At 36.9% G+C, this 20004-nt stretch overlaps 1 protein-coding gene across 1 annotated transcript in view; it reads left to right on the forward strand.

Annotated features, from left to right (window-relative positions):
- Positions 1-20004, forward strand: part of unc-45 (unc-45 myosin chaperone) — a 284174-nt gene that overhangs the window by 225115 nt on the left and 39055 nt on the right. Inside the window, exon 16 of the mRNA XM_090384191.1 lies at positions 10467-10533. Within this exon, the coding sequence (XP_090240317.1) occupies positions 10467-10533 (67 nt within the window). The remainder of the gene's footprint in view (positions 1-10466; positions 10534-20004) is intronic.

Genomic DNA, 20004 nt, shown 5'->3' on the forward strand with positions numbered 1-20004 from the left:
AATTCAGGTTTGTATGACACAAGGCAGAAGGGAGCGAAGTGACCTTCTGACTTGTAATATAAATAACAATACAGGAAGTACATGAACCTAAGACAGAAGATCAAAGAGATGTGGCATATGAACACAGTAACACTAGACATAACAACGACCACCCTGTGTACTTGGTAGCAATACCTGTCACGAGGTGAACACCCCCCTCCCCCATTCAGGGAGAAATAATATAATAGCAGTAATAATAATGATTTATTATTACTTTTTTTAAATAACAATAACAATGATAATATTGTACAGTATGTACACTACTATACACTGCCCTATCATTAATATCAGCATATTTAAAAATAACCTTTATTTACAGAAAAACTAATAACGTGTGCTGAAACCTTTAGCCTTTATGACAGCCTTTATGATGTCTGGGACAAAAATGCATTACTTACAGACATCTACAAGTAGATAGACCTCAGACAGCCACCATAGCTGAGTGGTTATGTGTGCGGGTGCATAAGTATATGTGCCTTGAGTGACCAGGGTTCAAGCCCGTGACTGTTGAATACGGTGCTGTTTCTTGTATTCTGAGGTGCCTCTGTAGCCAGGTGGGCAGCAGCAATGCGTAGCACACCCTTCTTGATTAGACAGCTGTTCGAGCCCGTGACCACCAAATACGGAGAATGTGGAAAGGTCGGGGAATGACTACCGCATATCCATGGAGCAATATGGCCTTAGTTGCTAATGCTCCTAAAAACCCAAATAACAACAACATGTATTCTGTCTATCTTATGAACTCCTCTGACCATTTGGTCATCCCAGAGTATAAACAGAAAATTTATTTATTTATTCACAGATCTCAACAACCAACAGTCCCAGGTCAAACTATGAATAACAGCCCCATACCATCATTCTGCCACTGCCAAACTTCATTGTCCAAATGATACAGTCTGACGCAGCTTTCTCTGGGTATCTGCTACACCCAGGCATGACCATCAAACTGGTACACCATGTACTGTGAATCGTTACTCTGAACACATTTGCCTAATTTTCCTAGCTCTTGTTTCATTACAATAGCTTGATTACTGTCATTAACCACCTTGTCAGCCTTTGTATCATCTGCAAACTTAGATATTAAGCCTGATATACCTTGATCAGTATCACTAGTTCACAAAGAGCAATGTCCATTCATAACTATTCTCTGTAGAACTGGCAGTGATACTTCACAATATTTTGTTCATAGTGTACTACAAAGTAGTATAATGGATGGCATCGATTTAATTGTATCTGATATTGTGACTACCTTCACAATATCATGGTAACTCGTTGTGAAGGTAGTCACAGTATGAGATAAAATTAAATTGATGGCATTCATTATACTACTTTGTAGTACACTACGAATGAAATATTGTGAAGTATCACTGCCAGTTCTATAGTGAATTGCCAATTGTTGTCCTATTCCTCGTGATTATTTTCTTAATTTATAACTATTCTCTGTATTCACCCACTCAGCCATTCCTTTATCCATAACTTACCCTTAATGCCAAACTGCTCCAATTTGTATAGCAGTGTTTTATATACAGTAGTATCAAAAGCTTTCCTGAAATCCAATTATATGATATCAAAATTGTTTTTTGTATTCAGTTACTACATAGTATCCAATCAGTAGACAAGATCACTCCTTAACAAATTCATGCTGTGACTAAAGTATAACAGCATTCCTGAATGCATTACTTCTTTAACCAATGACTCCATTATTTTCCTGGAACAGAAGTTAAGCTAACAGGTGTGTAATTATTCAATATCACCCTTTGATACCCCTTCTTGAATTTGAGGTATACACTTACATATCTCCATTCCATGGGGACCTTCCCTGAATCCAAAGCTGGTCTTATAATTATGACAAATAGTTTGCTTACCTCTTTTGCTGCCTCCTTTAATATAATTAGATAGTTCCCATCAACCCCAGGTTCCTTTTTTATGTTTAGCTTCAACGATATCTCTTCCAATTTCTTCTCAGTTATCACAAAATCATTTACCTCTCCATTAGAGTTTGATAACCATGTGGCATCTCCGTTCCCTAAAGAAGTCCTCACGTGTGAATGGAGATGCAAAATACCTATTCAGTTTGTCAGCAACCTGAGCAGGATCATCAACAGTTAAACCATCAGTATCGAGTGCAGTAATTCACCAATGTGATTCATTCCCTTTCTTCTTCTAGTGTTTACATAAGTAAAGTCTTTGTTATTTTTCTTTGCACCCTTTGCCAAAGATTTCTCATAATCTGCCTTAGCTTGTCTAATCTCCTTTGTGACGTGATTGCAGATTAGTGTATATCTACCATAGGATTATGTATCATGTGATACAGAATCCTGATATTCTAATAATTTATATACATCTCATGCATTTCTTTTTCTCTGCCACTACTAGTTCTCATTAATTCAGTTAAAGGATGTCAAAGGATTTTGACGAATCTTGATGCTAAGAAAGCTCCCGGTCCTGATGGTATTTCTCCACTTGTTCTTAAAACCTGTGCTCCTGAATTTACTCCTATTCTTTGCTGCCTTTTTTCACTTTCTTTTTCCAAAGGTGTTTTTCCTTCTGCTTGGAAATTTGCTCATATCCAGCCAGTTCCTAAAAAGGGTGACAAATCCCTCCCATCTAATTATCATCCCATTGCAATTACTTCTACTCTTTCTAAAGTAATGGAGAAATCAATTAACCGCCAACTTTTAAACTACCTAGAAACCTTCCTTCTGGTCAATTATTGCCAGTATGAATTCTGTCAGTGTCAATCCACTGGTGATATTCTGGCTTATGTTACCCATTTATGGACTAATTCAATGGAAAGGTTCGGTGAAACACAAGTAGTTTCACTTGACATCTGAATGGCTTTTGATCATGTTTGGCATAAAGGTCTTCTAAACAAGCTTCCATCTTATGGTTTGCCAACTGTTTTTTGTAATTGGTTATCCAGTTTTCTCTCTGATCGCTCACTGAGGGGTGATGGTAGATGGTTCTCTGTCTTCTAACTTCTCCACTAATGCCAATGTCCCCCCAAGGTTCAGTTCTTTCCCCCACTCTTTTTCTCTTGTATATTAATGACCTTCTTCTGTTGACTGGAAATCCTATCCATAGTTTTGCCAGTGATAGCACATTGCATTCCACTTTCCATTTTGAGAAAACTTGTCCTGCTCAATCAGCTTCAACTTCTCGAAAATCTGCTACCAATTCCTTAAATGCCGATCTTCAGGTAATTCTCCAGTGGGGCCAAGACAACTTAGTTGATTTCAACCCTTCTAAAACTCAGTCTTATCTTAAATCTCGCAAAAGGGATTCTTTTGCTCCTATGCTTATCTTTGGTGACACTCCGATTTCTAGGCAAAATGATATATCTCTTTTGGGAATTACCCTGACTTCTAATCTCTTTTGGCACAAGCATATTACAAATATTGCTTCCTCTGCATCTAAAAACTTGATTTTCTTTTTCAACAGAGGCGTTACTTTTCTTCCAACCAGCTGCTCACTTGTGTAAATCGTAAATCCGCCCTACCATGGAATATTGTTCCCACATCTGGGGTGGTGCCCCCAAAACCACACGCTCAGGCTTCTTGATTCCATTCAGAAGAGGGCAGTTAGGTTAATTAATGATTCATCTCTAATAGTCTCTCCACTCGCTGTCTCATAGACGTACTGTTTCTGCTGCATGCCTCTTCTACATATACTTCTATGGGCACTGTTCTTCTGAATTGGCTTCTATAATTTCCGCTCTCTCTCTTTCAAAACAGTCCGAACATGTGCAGCCACCAACCAACATCCATTTACTGTCCAACTTCAAACTCACAGAACCAACTGTTCATCTTCCTTGTTTATTCATTCAACTGCCATTTTCTGGAACAACCTTCCTTCATACGTATTTCCTGAAAATTACAGTCTACAGAAGTTCAAGTCCAATGTCAACAAATATCTTCTTTCGTCTTCTCAACATCCAACCCAAGCACGGTACTAAGTACTATAGGTTCTAATACCGCTTGTGTTTGGGGTTTTCATTAAAAAAAAATTAATCTGACATCTATTTAGGCTGAGCCTTGTCAGTATATCTCAGTTGGTAGAAAATCGTAGCAGCTTCTACAATTTCATCCTTGATTGTTTCCTGTGTAAAGTTTACTGTTGGTATCAACATCCGTTGGTCCTACTGTGTAGAATTTAAAACCCAACTAAGGCCACAGTAGTCAACTTTACTACAAAAGCTCTTCCCTTTTCATTAATGACATTGACGAAGAGATAGAAGGCATGATGTCAAAATTTGCAGATGATGTAAAGATTGGCAGAGTTGTTAATGATCAGTGCCAAGCAAGCACTTCTTCAGGATGACTTGAACTGACTTCAGAGATGGTCAGAGAAGTGGCAGCTATGTTTTAATGTTGCTCAATGCAAGGTCTTACGTTTGGGGAATAGCAACCCACAAAGAAAATTATGCACTTGCTCGGGTTGAATTAAAAGGTGGAGGAGGAAAGGGATCTGGGAATTACAATACAGGCAGATATGAAGTTTTCTGAACAGTGTAAACAGGCAATGAGGAACACCCATGGTGTCCTATCAGTGAATTAGCAAATGCTATCCTGTAGAGATAGTGAAGTCATCATCCCACTATATAAGGCAATTATAAGACCACATTTAGAATACTGTGTTCAAGTATGGAGATCTCATCTGAAAAAAGACTTTGATCTTCTTGAAAGGGTCCAAAGACGAGCAACTCAAATGGTGAGATCAGCAGAATGGTGACTGTATGAGGAAAGATTCCAATTATGTGGACTACAGAGCTTGGCAATCAGGCACCTCAGAGGTGACCCGATTGTGGTTTATATTATTTTGAGAGGGATTATAAAATAAATGAAGTAACTTTTTAGAACAATGGAATTCTCACTGTTCTAAACAGTTCCAGAACTAAGGGTCATAAATTCTAATTACAGGGGTTGAGGTTTAGGAAGAGATTATATTGTAGGAAGTTTTTTAGCCAGCAAGTCATTGAGTTGGAGCAAGTTGTCCTTGCAGGTAGTTGAGGCTGACAGTTTGAATAAATTCGAAGGTCTACTGGGTATTTACCTGTGTGAGAAGGGAAGCATATAATTTGTGTTTTCTTATCTACTTGGTTATTTTGTTATTTTGGTTTTTAGGAGCATTAGCAACTAAGGCCATATTGCTCCGGGATATGCGGTGGTCATTCCTTATCTACTTGGTTATGTTTTTTTTTTTCCTTTCCTTTTTTTCCTTTTTGCTTTTATTTTGCTTTTTTTCCCCCCTCTTTTTTGCCAGTGCAGCAAAAGTCTGTGGATTCTTTTGCACTGTACGGCAAATACTATTACCGTTACTAACTAGTTCTTCCTTGAATTTATTCAAACTACCCATCAGTACAAAACCAGTTTGGAGTTTGTTTCTTCAAACAATCAACCACCCTCTGGCTGAAGGCAAATTTATGCACATATTACCTGCAACCAGCCTTCTTCGATTTGAATTTATGCTCCCTCATGAATAGTCTGAGCAAGAGGAAGGATTCCATCAGTATTGAGCTTACGCAGTCCATTCAAGGCCTTAAATACCCCAATCAGATCTCCTTGCAGGTGCCTAGTCTCCAGACACTGTAATTTACAAAACTGAAGACTTTCCTAGTAAGAGCAACCTTTTTCTCCCCTCACCAATTTTCTCTTTTCTACACCCATTCCAATGAATCCATGTCCTTCCTAAAGTGAGTCTTATATACTTGTGTGCAATACTGAAGATGTGACCTAACCATTGCCATATACAATGGGATAATCACTTTATCACATGCTAGCAAAATCCCCATGAGCTGTCCTGGCAGTCTGTCTGCACTATTCAGAGAACTTCTTATCTGACTGCATAATTATTCCCAGGTCTAAGAGTCCCAGGCAATTCTTCACTCCCTTGAGTGTAGTACCACACACTTGGTACATTAATCTGACATTTATGAAGTACATTTGTTAATATTAAAATTCAATTGCTGCTTTTCATCATATCTGCCTAATTTGCCTAGATCTTGTTTTAGTAGCATACTCTTATTACTGATTAACTCAGACCAACCTTTGTATCATCTGCAAACTTAGACGTTAAGCCTGATATGCTTTTTCCAATGGCATTAATAAATAAAGAAACCAACACAGGCACCAACCCTGAGGGACTACACTAGTAACATTAGTCCATGAAGATAAGTATCCATTGATAACCACTCTGTGTCTTCTCCAACTCAACCATCCTTTTATCCATAGCAACTTTCTCTGACTGCCACATGCTCCAACTTGTATAGCTTTAATTAAGATTAAAATTTAATTTTCCATAGGTTCAAATGTTCAAGGAAATGTAAATATATTTCTATTACATAACTACCATTAGCAGTGATGTTAATATTTGTTAACATTAGCATTAGTTGCGACAAGAAACCAAGATTATAGAGCATCAGCCAAAAAATAAATAAATAAAAATAAAAAATAAAAACCCTTCCCATATCACCCATCTGGTCACTCCAAATATTTGTCTAGTTCAGCCTTAAATTAATTTAAGCTATTAACTTCCACAACAACAAATGAAAGTCTGTTCCAGCAATCAACTACCCACTGGCTAAAGGCATACTTCCGCACATCTATTCTACAACTGTCTTTCCTCAATTTGAATGTATGCCCCCACTCAGGTTCTTAATCTAAGCAAGCGGAAGTATCCCATCAGCATTGAGCCTGCTCAAACCATTCAAAGACTTGTACACCTCAATCAGATAACCTTGCAGGTGCCTGGTCTCCAGATGCTACAACTTACAGAATTTAAGCCTCTCCTGGTAAGAGAATCCCTTTGTTCCTCTCACCAGTCTTGTTGCCCTTCTCTGTACTTGTTCTAGCAACTCTACATCCTTTCTAACTGAGGCCTCCAGATCTGTACGCAGTACTCAAGGTCTGACCTGACCATTATAAAAAGGTATAATCACCTCCTTGTCTCTGCTAGCAAAATTCTGTATATCATTGACAAAACTCCATGACCTGCTCTGGAATCCCATCTGCACAAATACCCCCAGTTCCTTTTCATTCTCCACTACCCTGAGTTTACTACCACCCAGTTGATATGTTACTACTGCTACCCATATGTAGTACTTTATATTTGTCAATATTAAACTTCAGTTGCCACATCTCACCCCATCTGCTCAACTTTTCTAGATCCTGTTACAGTAGCATACTGTCTTTACTATCATTAACAACCCTGCCAACCTTTGTATCATCTGCAAACTTTGACGTTAAGCCCGAAGTACCTTCATCAATATCATTAATAAATACAAATAACAACAATGGGCCCAGCACCGAACCCTGGGGGGGGGTCTCCCCCTCAACCATTCCTTTATCCATTGCAGCAACTTGCCCTTAATGCCATACTGCTCCAATTTGAACAGCAGTCTTCCATGCGCAACATTATCAAAAGCTTTCCTGAAATCCAAGTATGCGATATCAAAATTATTTTTTGTATCCAGTTCCTTTGTGACCACACCATAGTATCCTATCAAATTGGTCAGACTAGACTTCCCCTTAACAAACCCATGTTGTGTCTGAACTATTACTGCAGTCTTGTCTAGGTGATCCTGCATCACTTCTTTAACCAGTAACTCCATTATTTTCCCTGGAACAGAAGTTAAACTAACAGGTCTATAATTATTTGCTTCACACATTGAACCCCCTTTGTGAATTGGGAATATTTGCACATATCCAGTACATATCCAGTACATGGAGACCTCCCCTGAATCTAAGAATGATCTCATAATTATTGCTATGTGTTTGCTTACTTCCCTCACTGCCTCCTACAATATAACTGGATAGATTCCATCTGCCCCAGGTGACTTTTTTATGTTTAACTTCAATAACTTCTCCTCCACTTTGCTTTCAGTTATTACAAAATCATTTAACTCCTTGTTAGAGTTTGATAAACTTCTGGAATTCTACTCCTTGAATAATTCCTCATGTGTGAATGTACATGCAAAATACTCAGTCAGTTTATCAGTCAGGTGCTTGAGCAGGATCATCAATAGTCGAACTATCTATGTTAAGTGGACCAATCTGCTTACCCCCTTCCTTCTATGTTGTATTTCTTTGTATCCTTTGCCAAGGATTTCTCGTAATCAGCCTTCACTTGTCTAACCTCCTTTGTGACTTGATTACAGCCTAGCTTATATCTGCCATAGGCTTCTGTGTCACTTGCTAATTTATATGCATCCCACACATTTTTCTTGGTGCCTCCATAGCCAGGTGGGCAGGAGCAGCAGTGCGTAGCACACGCTTCTTGATTAGACTGGGGTTCAAGCCCATGACCACCAAATACGGAGGATGCGGAAAGGTCAGAGAAGAACCACCGCATATCCCCGGAGCAATATGGCCTTAGTTGCTAGTGCTCCTAAAAAAAAAAACAAATAACAATAACATTTTTCTTCTCTGCCATGAGCCTCATTAGTTCATCTGACATCCATTTAGGCCTAAATCTTGAACAGTATTTCTTAGTTGGTATGAAAAGCCTAGTAGCTTCCAAGATTAATTCCTTGAAGGCTTCCCATTTAGAATTCACTGTTTTTAGCATCATCAGTTGATCCCACTGTATAGAATTTAAAAACTGCCTGAGACCACTGTAAGTCACCTTTACAAAAACAAAATCCCTTCCCTTCACCCTTGATGGTAGTTCATCTTTAAGTAAATCTCACATCAGAAGACTGTGATCTGTCACTTTGTAGTTCCTTCATCTGCAAATTCATAATGCATGAGTCATCACTGCTGATAATCAGATCAACAGTATTACCCCTCTGGTTGCCCCTCGAATATAAATCTCACATCAGAAGACTTAGTAGTCACTTAGTAGTTCCTTCATCTGCAAATTCATAATGCATGAGTCATCACTGCTGATAATCAGATCAACAGTATTACCCCTCTGGTTGCCCCTCGAATACTGTAGAAAACAATCCTCCAATAAATCCTCAAAAGTCTTGCTAGTGTGTGAGTGACTAACCCATAAGTTCTAGTCACTATTTGTAAAGTTAAAATCCCCCTTTACAAGACATTCTGATTAACTGGCCCACTCTGTTTCTCTGCACAATTATTTGTTGTTCTCATCAGAGTCATTAGGCTTATAACACATTTCTACTCTCATTTTCCCTTTCCCAGTGTTTATGTCACACCAAACTGACTCAACATTGCGCTTTCCACCCATATCAACTGGATGCACTTCCTTAGATTTTATGTGTTTCTTAACTAACAGCCTAACCCCTCCTCCCTTCCTACTCTGTTTATCATTTCTGTGCACATTGTACTCCCCAAATTCCAATTCAGCACTGCTTATATCTGTGTGACACCATGTCTCTGATATCCCAACAATATCTGCCTTTGATGCTGTGATTACCACTTCAAATTCATCAAATTTATTTACTGTACTTCTAGCATTGGTGCACATTCAAGTATACATGCACCTGTTCTTACTTTTAGTTACCCTAACACAGCCCGTGTATTTACTTGTTCCATGATGACTCCCAGCAACTTGCTGTCTAGGCTGCTGCTCATTACAATAGAAGCAGTACAAGCATCACTTTCGCCTCTGCCTGTGGCTACTGTTAATCTTTTAGTCTGTGAATGCCCCCAAGCTAGCAATTTTCCGATGTACTTGTTACTTAACAATGTACTTGTTAAGTAATTCTGGCGATCTCCTATTCTTAATGTCATTAGTGCTAACGTGTACAACAGTATCACCTTTTGTGCCCTTAAAAGATGATATCCGCTCTACAATGTGATCAACCTTTGCCCCTGCAGACAATCCCTGGTTCTGTTCCACCTATCCTTTTTACATAGCATGTTCCCCATTTCCCTGACAATAGAGTCACCAACAACTACTAATTCCTATGGGACCAGCGCATTCTGCCTTGGGGTTTGCCGCTGTGTTGCGTGATGAAAATTAATTTATTAAAATCTAAATTAAAAACGTAATTAAAATCTTAGCATTCACCGGAGCTGCACAATCTTGTCCACCACATGGATACCCTTACCAATATAACACAGTTTGCATAAATTTTCCAAATCAGAAAGTGAAATATGCAGTTTTACATTATTATCTTCCATTATTTAATTTATATATATACATATAAGATTTCATATTTATATAGGGATAACCTGAAGGAAATTTTGCCATAGTTCATTCAACAGTCAAACACACCTGTTTAGTTAGTTTTTGAGTGCTGAAGGTTCTAGTTATCCCTTGATTAAGATAGCACTCAGCAATCTTCCTTCAAAATAGTTTTGACGATCAGAAATTTTTGTTTTGAATATACTGTACATGTCTGCCTAATGATCATGTATAAAAAGGAAAAAAAAGTGCAACTGTTTGTTAAAATCTTATTCAAAACAAAACTACTTTGTTTTGAAACTTCCTTCATATTTATTTTATTTGTTTATTTTTAGGGTATTCAATGCTATTTGTGAACATAAAGAGCTGAGAGGAACAGTAGTCCAGCAGGGAGGTGCTAAGGTAAGGTTTAACAAAAAAAAAAAAAAAAAAATTGAACTTTTGGTTGTAGTACTTTTTAAAAAATTTTTTAAAATTAATATGTTATTATTTTGGGACTTTTTAAATTTTATTTTAATACATTCCTGGATTTATTATTATTATTATTAGCCATATGGTGCAAGGAAGCCTGAGGCTTATGCTGCACCAGCAAAAAAAAATTTTAATACCCAGGGAGACAGAGAGAGAGATTACAGGAATGTATTAGAATAAAATCTCCGTTCCACAAGTTTAAAACTGTCAACCTCAACCACCTGGAGAGCCAACTCAAATCAGTGATTTGCTGGCTAAAAGAAAACTTCCTATAATCTAGACTAAACCTCTACACCTGTAATTTGAATATATGGCCCTAGTTTTAGAATTCTTTACAGCAGTGAAAATTCCACCTTCATTCATTTTACTAACCCCCCCCCCCTCTCAGAGCCATATAAACCTCAATCAAGTCTCCCTCAAAGGCATCCGGTTGCCAAACTGTGTAGCCCACATAATCAAAGTCTTTGCTCATGTGGCTGCCCTTGTGCCGACCTCACCTTGCGAGTTACTCATCTTTGTACTCTTTCTAGAAGCTCAATATCTTTTTTAAATGAGGTCTCCATACTTGGGCACAGTATTCGAAATGCAGTATTACAATTGCCTTATACAGTGGGATTATGATCTCCCTATCCCAACAGGATAATGTTTGGTAAATCATTGATAGGATACCATGGGCTTTCCTGGCTGTATCATAACTTTCAGATGCCTTTCTTTCTCTACTGTTTTTAATCAACCCCACCAAGTGTATAAGTTATTTTGTGATTGCTATTTATCCAAATATAAGACCTTGCATTTTTTTTTTAAAATACAGCTGCCACTTTTTTGACTATTCTTGAAGCCTATTCAAGTCATACTGAAGGAGTGCTGCTTGGGACTGATCATTAACAACTCTTTCAATCTTTACTTCATCTACAAATTTTTGATATTACACCCTTTATCCCTTCATCAATGTTGTTAATGAAAATCAAAAACAACGGTAGTCCAAGAACCAATCCTTGGGGGACCGTACTTCTGATGTTACACCAACCTGAAAAATATCTAATAATCATAACCTTCTACCCTGCAGCCACTCTGAAATCTTTCCAGTAATTCCAACATGTTACAGCTTATACAGTTGCGCACGCTCCCTCCTCTCTCTCTCTCTCTCTCTCTCTCTCTCTCTCTCTCTCTCTCTCTCTCTCTCTCTCTCTCTCTCTCTCTCTCTCTCTTTATGAGGGACTGAGTCAAATGCCTTGCCAAAATCCAAATAAACTATGTCGCAATTATCCTCTACATCTAGACCACAAGTAACTGTGTCAGAATAACTTACCAGTTAGCTAAACATGATTTTCCCTTAACAAAACCATTTTATTTCCTTCGGAATGCCATTTATATATAAATGTCCCTTGATCATTGCCTCTAAGATTTTTCCTACCACTGAAGTTAAAGATCTGTAGATACTGACTTCACTCTTGGAACTGCCTCTATGTACTGGCAATAAGAATGTCTCCCAAGTCCAGAGATGCTCTCATAATTAACCTCGATGTTTCAATACACTCTCTGGCCACCTCCGTGAAAACCGCTGGGTATATATATATATATATACCATCAACTCCAAGAGCCTTGCTTGCCGTTAAGTTCAAAAGTTCTAATAAACAGTCATCTGTAATTTTGAAATAATAATTTCACTAATTGAAAACTGCTGAGAGCAGTCCTGTGATTCCAGGCCTTATATTGGACATCATTTGTGGCATTTTTTCTGTTTTTACAGCCAAAGGGAGAGAATGCTTTTTTGTGGTTTCAATATGAAAAGTTTAAAGAGATTAAGCAAAAATTCACTGTTCTATCGTATGAATATAAACACTCGAAGAAAAGGATTGATGCTTTCAAAGGAATTAAAAAGAGAGACTCATTCAGCATTCAGTTCTAGAGTATACACTCACTCACCAGACATTACAGCCGAATCAGCAAGGCAGAAAGTGTGATCCAAATGAAAGTAGCTGTTGTTGGTGACTGTTATCAGAGAAATGGGATTAAGGTATATCTGCCAGGAACAAAAGGTAATCAACTCTTAAGGCACAGGAGGTGATAAGTTCTTGTGGCTTAAGTGAACTTTTATGATGGTAATATTGCAAAGACAGCTGTCACTAAAGAAATAATAAGAAAATACCACAAAACATTTGTGGTATTTTCTTATTATCATGTACATATTTCCATATTATTATGTTTATTTCCACGGAAATAAACATAATTAAACCAGTATAACTTTGAGTGCTTTGTTATCTTCAAATAAGAGGTGATATTGTACATAATGATACTGTACAATTGACAGTACATATTGATACTGTCACTTCAGAATGCCTATTCTTAATATTATTAAGAATAGATCTGAGGGTTTACCTTACGGGTATAGGGCAATGTTGAGAAAAAGCCTCAACAGCAAGGCTTGTGTGGTAGAATTTTTCTTATCATACTTGCTAACATGAGAAAGAGAGAGAGAGAGAGAGAGAGAGAGAGAGAGAGAGAGAGAGAGAGAGCGGGTTTTTACAAGGATGGGATAAAGGGACAATAGAAAGGATGCAAGAATATTTATTGATATCATGAAGTTAATTTTAGATGGGTTAGAACACTGCTGACTTGAGGGGGGCTCATATATGTTTACTAATAGTTAAAAATATCAAGGGCAAAATATCATGATGCAGCAAGTTGGAAGCAAGGTAGAGGATTAGAAGACCTGCTGAGAGTCCCTCTCAGTAGGCAAGAAAATATATGGGCCCTGTTGAGGTTACGGTGTAAGAACAAGTACACATATACCAATGCTAGGAGTTTAATAAATAAATTTGATGAATTTGAAGTATTTTGTTATGTACCAACAGGCAAGAACATTATACAGATATCAGAAAGATGGTACCATAGTGGATGTTGAATTTGAATAAGTTGATTAGATGTGTGGACAGCACAGGAGGGGGAAGAGGAGTTGCTTCTTAACTAAGAAGCATATAGAATCTAGAATGGGAGAACATTATAGGCCAGATCACTACAGTGAATATAATGAAGAATTATACATTGACTGAAAATAGAGTGGGCAGGTAAATTAGAATGTCATATAATAGGAAATGTTAACTTTCCAGATAGTGAGTTGTGGGTTGGTCACATTTCTAGAGTGACAATGTTAGAAAGCAATACTCTTGATCTGATTATTGTCAGTGACTTTTCATGCATAAGTATCTCCAGATGCATAAGATCATCAATATAATATGATCACTGAGCAGTGATCATATTATATTGATGTGGGATTTACTTAAAGCTGTAACTACTGTTGAGGGTAAAGGGGTTTTGCTTTCATAAAATTAACATTGTTACCAACTGCAAATTCTAAATGAGAAGCATTTGAGAAAGTAACCATAGAAATTACCATGGTTTTTATAACTGCTAAGAGATACCATTCAAGGTTTATGCCCAAATGGATGTCAGATGAATTGATAAGACTAATGACAGAGAAGGAAAACATGTGGGATGAATATTGAGGGAATAAATGCATGGAATGAATAAATTATCAAGGACACCAAAACTTACAGTGAGTACAAATGAGTCTGGCTAAGAATGCAAAGAAAAGTATAAAAGATTTGAATGCAAAGAAAAGTATAAAATATTTCTTTACTTATGTTAACATTAGAGTGAAAGATATGAACTACATTGGCCCACTGGATATGAATGACATAACTATTAATGATTCTGTTCAGTTGTTGGTGAATTAAATAAATATTTTGCATCTACATTCACATGATGTTTTTAGAGATGTAAATACCAGAAGTATACCAAATTATAACTGAGAGCTAAATGGTTTTGCAATTACTGAGAAGGAAGTGAATGAGAAATTGTTGAAGCTAAAAGTAAACAAGGTGCCTAGGGCTGATGGGACCTATACAGTTATATTAAAAGAAGCAGCAAAGCAGATAGCAGGTAAAGTGACCATAATACTTTCTTGGATTCAGAGCAGGTACCTACTGATTGAAGATGTTCAGGTGTCTCCCCAATTCACAAAGGGGGATCAAAGGGAATGTGAGGAATTACAGATCTGTAAGCTTGACCTCCATTCTAGGGAATATAATGGAGTCAGTATTTTTGAATACAATGAATATTGCAGTCTTGATAGGAGTGGAGTTATACAGAAAACACAGCATGAATTTGTTAAGGGGGGAGGGGATCTTGTCTGACCAGTCTGATTAGCTACTATGATGCAGTAACAAAGGAACTGGTTGCAAGAAATAATTTTGATATCATATACTCAAATTTTAGTAAGCCTTTTGATACTGTTTCACATAAAAGACTGCTGTACAAATTGGAGGAGCGTGGCATTAGAAGTAGTTATTGCTATGGATAAAGGAATGATTGAGTTGGGGAAGACCAGCAGTTATAAATGGGCACTGCTCTTCTTAGACTAATGTTATTAATGGAGTCCTCCGGGGTTTAGTTCTAAGCTCGTTGTTGTTTTCAGTATTTATTAACGATATTGTTGAGGGAATAACAAGTTTATTGTCTGAGTTGTAGATGATACAATGGTTTGTGGGGTGGTTGATGACAGGAATCAAGCAGTACTACTGAAAAACAAGTAGAAAAATTAGGCAGATGAGCTGAGAAGTGGCAGCTGATGTTTAATACTGATAAATGTCAGGTACTACATATGGGTAGCAGTAATCCCAGAATAACATTACAGACCCATTCTCCACTACCTTGAGTGCGGTACCGCCCAATTGGGTGGTACCACACTCAAGGTGATGGAGAAAGAAAGAGACCTAGAAGTGATTTTACAGTCTAACATGAAGTTCTCTGAGAAGTTCAGACAGGCTGCTAAGCCAGCTCACATGATTCTGTTACTGGTAATGGTTAGGCTGCATACAGGTCTGGAAGTCTTATTTTAAGAAGGATAAGAAATTGGTTGGAATGAGTGCAGAGTGGAGCAGCAGGATTAGTCAAGGACATAAGGATATTCTTATTATGAAAGCCTTCAGTTGTACAAATTGCAGCACTTGGAAACTAGGCACTTTCAAGGAGACCTGATTGAGGTGTTTGCTTTGAATGGATTGACTAAATAAACTAAATGCTGATGGCATCCATGCTCTTTCTTTCTTCAGACTACATACATAAAGAGACATAAACTTAAATTGAATAAGGATAGCTCTGGGTAGGTGTACAGAAATTTTCTTTCAGCCAGAGAATAATTGATTGAAGAAACTTCCATCTGGTGTTGTGGTAGTGGTTAGTTTGGACAATTTTGATAGTTTAAGGAAAGGTTAGACAAGCTACTTGAATTGGATGGACAGATGATGTAGATCTCTCTCCTCCCCTCACTACAGCCATTTATTAAATTTTATGTTCCCTTATGTATGTTGTCTGAGAAAGAATAAGAATGCTATCAGCATTTAGTTTATTCAAAGAAAACACCTCAATCAGGTTTCCTTTAAGTGCCTGGTTTCTAAGTGCTGAATTTGCCAAATGAAAGGCTTTCATAATAAGAGTACCCTTTGTGGTTTTGACTAACCTTGTTGCTCTACTCTGCACTCATTTCAACTAGTTTCTTATGGGCTAAGTGTGTGTGTGGGGGGGGGGGAAGTACTCAACACTTTCTTGTCAGCCTAACTCAGTCTGAAATGATTATCAGGGTAAGTCCTGACATCGTGATGATAATGTGTGGACGTCATCCTGTTGGTAGTAAACCACTTCATCTCCGTATAGCTCATAAATAGTGGGCACAATGAATACATTAAGCTTGTGGAGGTATATATCACCAGTAACTGTCTCTTAAAAAAAAAATCATGGGGTAACAATTCTGTTGATGTGACACCACCATCTAACTCCTGGTAAATTTGCTGCCTTCTCTACATGAATATTTTGATTATCAGGAGACCAATACACATAAATACATTGGTTTACTGTACCACTAAGCTTGAATACTGCCTCATCTGGCCAATCTTGTCAGAAAATCTTTCAACCTTATCCATCACTTTATATCGTTTAAAAAAACTCAATTCAGCAATCATGATTATCTTCATTCATACCGTGTAATAGTCCTGAGTCTTGGCAGAAAAGATTTCTAATTAGTGCTTTGGAGAACCAGATAGTAATTGATTGTTGGAATAAACTACCATCTGGTGTTGTGGGGGTAGCTTGAATAAATTTAAGGAAGAATTAGACATATTAGAGGGGCTGGACAGCTGAGGGGTATTGTTTTTTTTTTTTTTTTTTTTTTTTTTTTTTTGTCTGAAGTATAAGCTTGCTTCCTTCCTTTCATGATTTGCTAGTACTACTGCTATTAATAATAATTCAGTGTACCCTTGCTCTGCCGAATCCTGTTCACAAGGAGTTGGCCTTTTTACAGAATTTTGTGACGATTGCAAATTTCTGCAACATCACAATGATCATGTGGAGGCACCATATCAGCACTAATTCACCATGTGACAAAATATCTGCACTAGTTCACCAGGTGACACACTGCTGCTTTGTACACACCTAATAATAATAGTTTGAGATTTTTAATTAATTTTATTTTAAACCACATCAGTCCTCGCCTATTGATGATCACTGTTTCCCAGATATTTGCTTGCACAATACCATATATTTCAAATTTATCACAAAATTTTGAAATTGTTCTGTGTGATGGTAGTTTTCTGGAAAATTCATGTCTTCACTTAGCTTTGAACTTAGCACTCACTCTTCGATTTCTAGTACCACTTTAAAATTAAAATAAAATAATTTTAATTATTTTATTTTAATTTTAAATGCTGTTCAAACATCAAGCATCCAGCTGCCATGTTGTTTACACTTTGCATATATATGTATCATTTTGCTTATTTTAATAACTGATGGCATCTTTTATCAGCAAATATACTAATCAAGGATGAAAAAAATTAAGTTTAACTATAAATAGATGATTAAATATTTATGATAAAAACGTGTACATCTTTTTGAGAAACCCTGTAGTAAAAGTGACCAAGTTGTTTGGAAGGTAAAATGAAAGTCAGGTTGAAATGTCTTAATTCTTGTACATTCTAACAAAAACAGTGAATGAAATGTTAGTAGGTATACTATTTAAAACTGATAAAGGTCGGTTAAAAATCAATGCACAAATAAAAGTGATAAAAATCAGCTGTCCTTTGGAAACATCCTGTTTCTTTTATCAACCTTAAAACTAATAGTGCTCTTATGTGTAAATCTGATGAAATGCTAATGGTAGATAAATGAGAATGGAGAAAAATGAAAGAAAGAAGAAAAACATATGGTAATCATACAACGCTCACTGCCTGGAAACTGTGACTTATCTGGCACAATGTTAGCTTAGTCATAGTTTCCAGGGTTCTCTGACTTCCATAGAATCAGAGAAGGATCATCAGTTTCAACAGTTGATCTAAACTAAAAAATAACACTGTATTGTCATGATTAATGTGTGCTATTCTTATCATTAATGCTAAGCTAGGATGTCTCTGCTATCACTTGCTTGTTTTTCGTGTTAAACAGTCACTGATTTACACGAAACACATTGGAATTTTAACTGCATATCCTAGTAATTAATAATATGCAAACATTTTTCTACAAATTAATTGTGGCATCTAAGATATCTATCAGTTTAATGTGCCGATACATAATTTTTAATTATCCTACATCATCATCATCATCTGTCATCGTTCCGCTGTTCCACGGGTTGACGTAAGAAGCCTTGCCACCATGTCCTGTCTGTAAACTTCTCTCTGTTGTTGATTTCACTCCAGTTTCTGCTCTCTTAATGGTATCAGTCTTACTTTTGAGGCTTCTTTTTCTGTTGAAGACAATAAATTTAAGCTGCAGATCTGCCAAACCTGTAGCAGCCATATAAGTGTGATAGCTCTTATTTAATGGCAGAGCTTCCTCGCCGTGCCACAGTTCTATCTGTTTATATACTAAATCAGGAATTCAGCTTGTATGTCTTGATATTCCCTGTCTTTCTTCCCAGATTCAAACAATCCTTCAACTGTTATTGTATATATGGGAATTAATAAACAATATTATGCCGATTTGCTAGTCACCACTGAACAAGCAGGTGGCACTGCTTACCTCTTTTAACTCCTGCATATATATTTATATATGTGTGTGTATATATATATATATATATATATATATATACACATATATATTATTTATAAGAATTTTACCAACAGTATATATTAATGATTAATGGTTTATGGACCAGGGATACTGCCAAAATTAAGCAGAAGGAACCCAACGACCATAATGGATACATAAGTTTGTACGTAGAGTGTGGAAAAGGTAAAGGCTAACAGAAATGAAATTGCAACTATGGAGAACAAGGAAGGGATGGACAGAAGTTAAGAAGTAATTAGAAGTATTTAATGCTGCGTATCCTATGATTTCAATGCCGTCTTCCGGGGCCAGCTGCCAAAATTAAAGGAGAAAGCAGCAAGAAGTAAGACCTCAGTTTTTGACATACGCAGCACATGGTAGATTTGAAAAGCCAGTGTAAACGATAAGGTTTGAAATTTTAATTATAAGGCATATGTATATTTCATGGCTGACCTGAGAGAGGCTGAATGCAAAGTGAAAGGTTAAAATGAAAGAGGATAACTTAGTGAGATCGAGTTGGTATATGAGGAGAGAGAAAAGAGGTCTGCACTGCTGCAGAGAAGTTACGAAAAAAATTCGAATAAGTCTGATATAAAGTATTTATGGTATATGCTAGTGACCCCACGTGTAAGAAATTGGAAAAAGTAAGTTAAGAAAATAATTAAAATTAAAATACACTGGCTACCCCATGTGTCGGAAATTTGAAAATGTAAATGAGAGGAAATAGTTTAAATTAAAATAATTAAAATTATCTTTCTATACATTAAAATAATTTTCCTCCTAGTGATATTTATTCAGCCAATGGGAGAAGAGTGGGTTACATGGTAATAAATACTAAAATACGTAACAGAAGCTTGTTTTACTATGGTAAAACAAGCTTCTGTTTTAGTGTGATCATGCTAAATAAACCTCATGCACGCGCTTTGTTTATCTAGTATGACCACGTGGTACCATTCTTGATTTCCATATGTAACATATTTATGTATTCATAGCAGAGGAAGAGACACACACACACAGTGTCGAAAGCTGCTGTAAGTATTTTATTTTATTTTATCTAAAGGAGCGAGAGCAGGGGGTGAAGCTCCCTGGTATTAAATTAAATTAAAATAAAATTACGAATGTAATTTTGGGGTAGGTATTAAACACAAGAAGTAGTCCTCCCAGGATATAAAGGAATAATAATCTGACAAAATGGCGGTAAATAGTTGCCAAACTTTGTTTAGGCAAGAAAAGTGTGTTACAGCAGAAAAAAAGCATCTCGATTTTGCATTTGGTAAACTAATGGCTCACGAGAAATAAAAATATAGA

This window comes from Mastigoproctus giganteus, chromosome 11, assembly GCF_048544385.1.
Source record: "Mastigoproctus giganteus isolate SK-2022 chromosome 11, ASM4854438v1, whole genome shotgun sequence".
In the NCBI taxonomy this organism is placed as follows: domain Eukaryota; kingdom Metazoa; phylum Arthropoda; class Arachnida; order Uropygi; family Thelyphonidae; genus Mastigoproctus; species Mastigoproctus giganteus.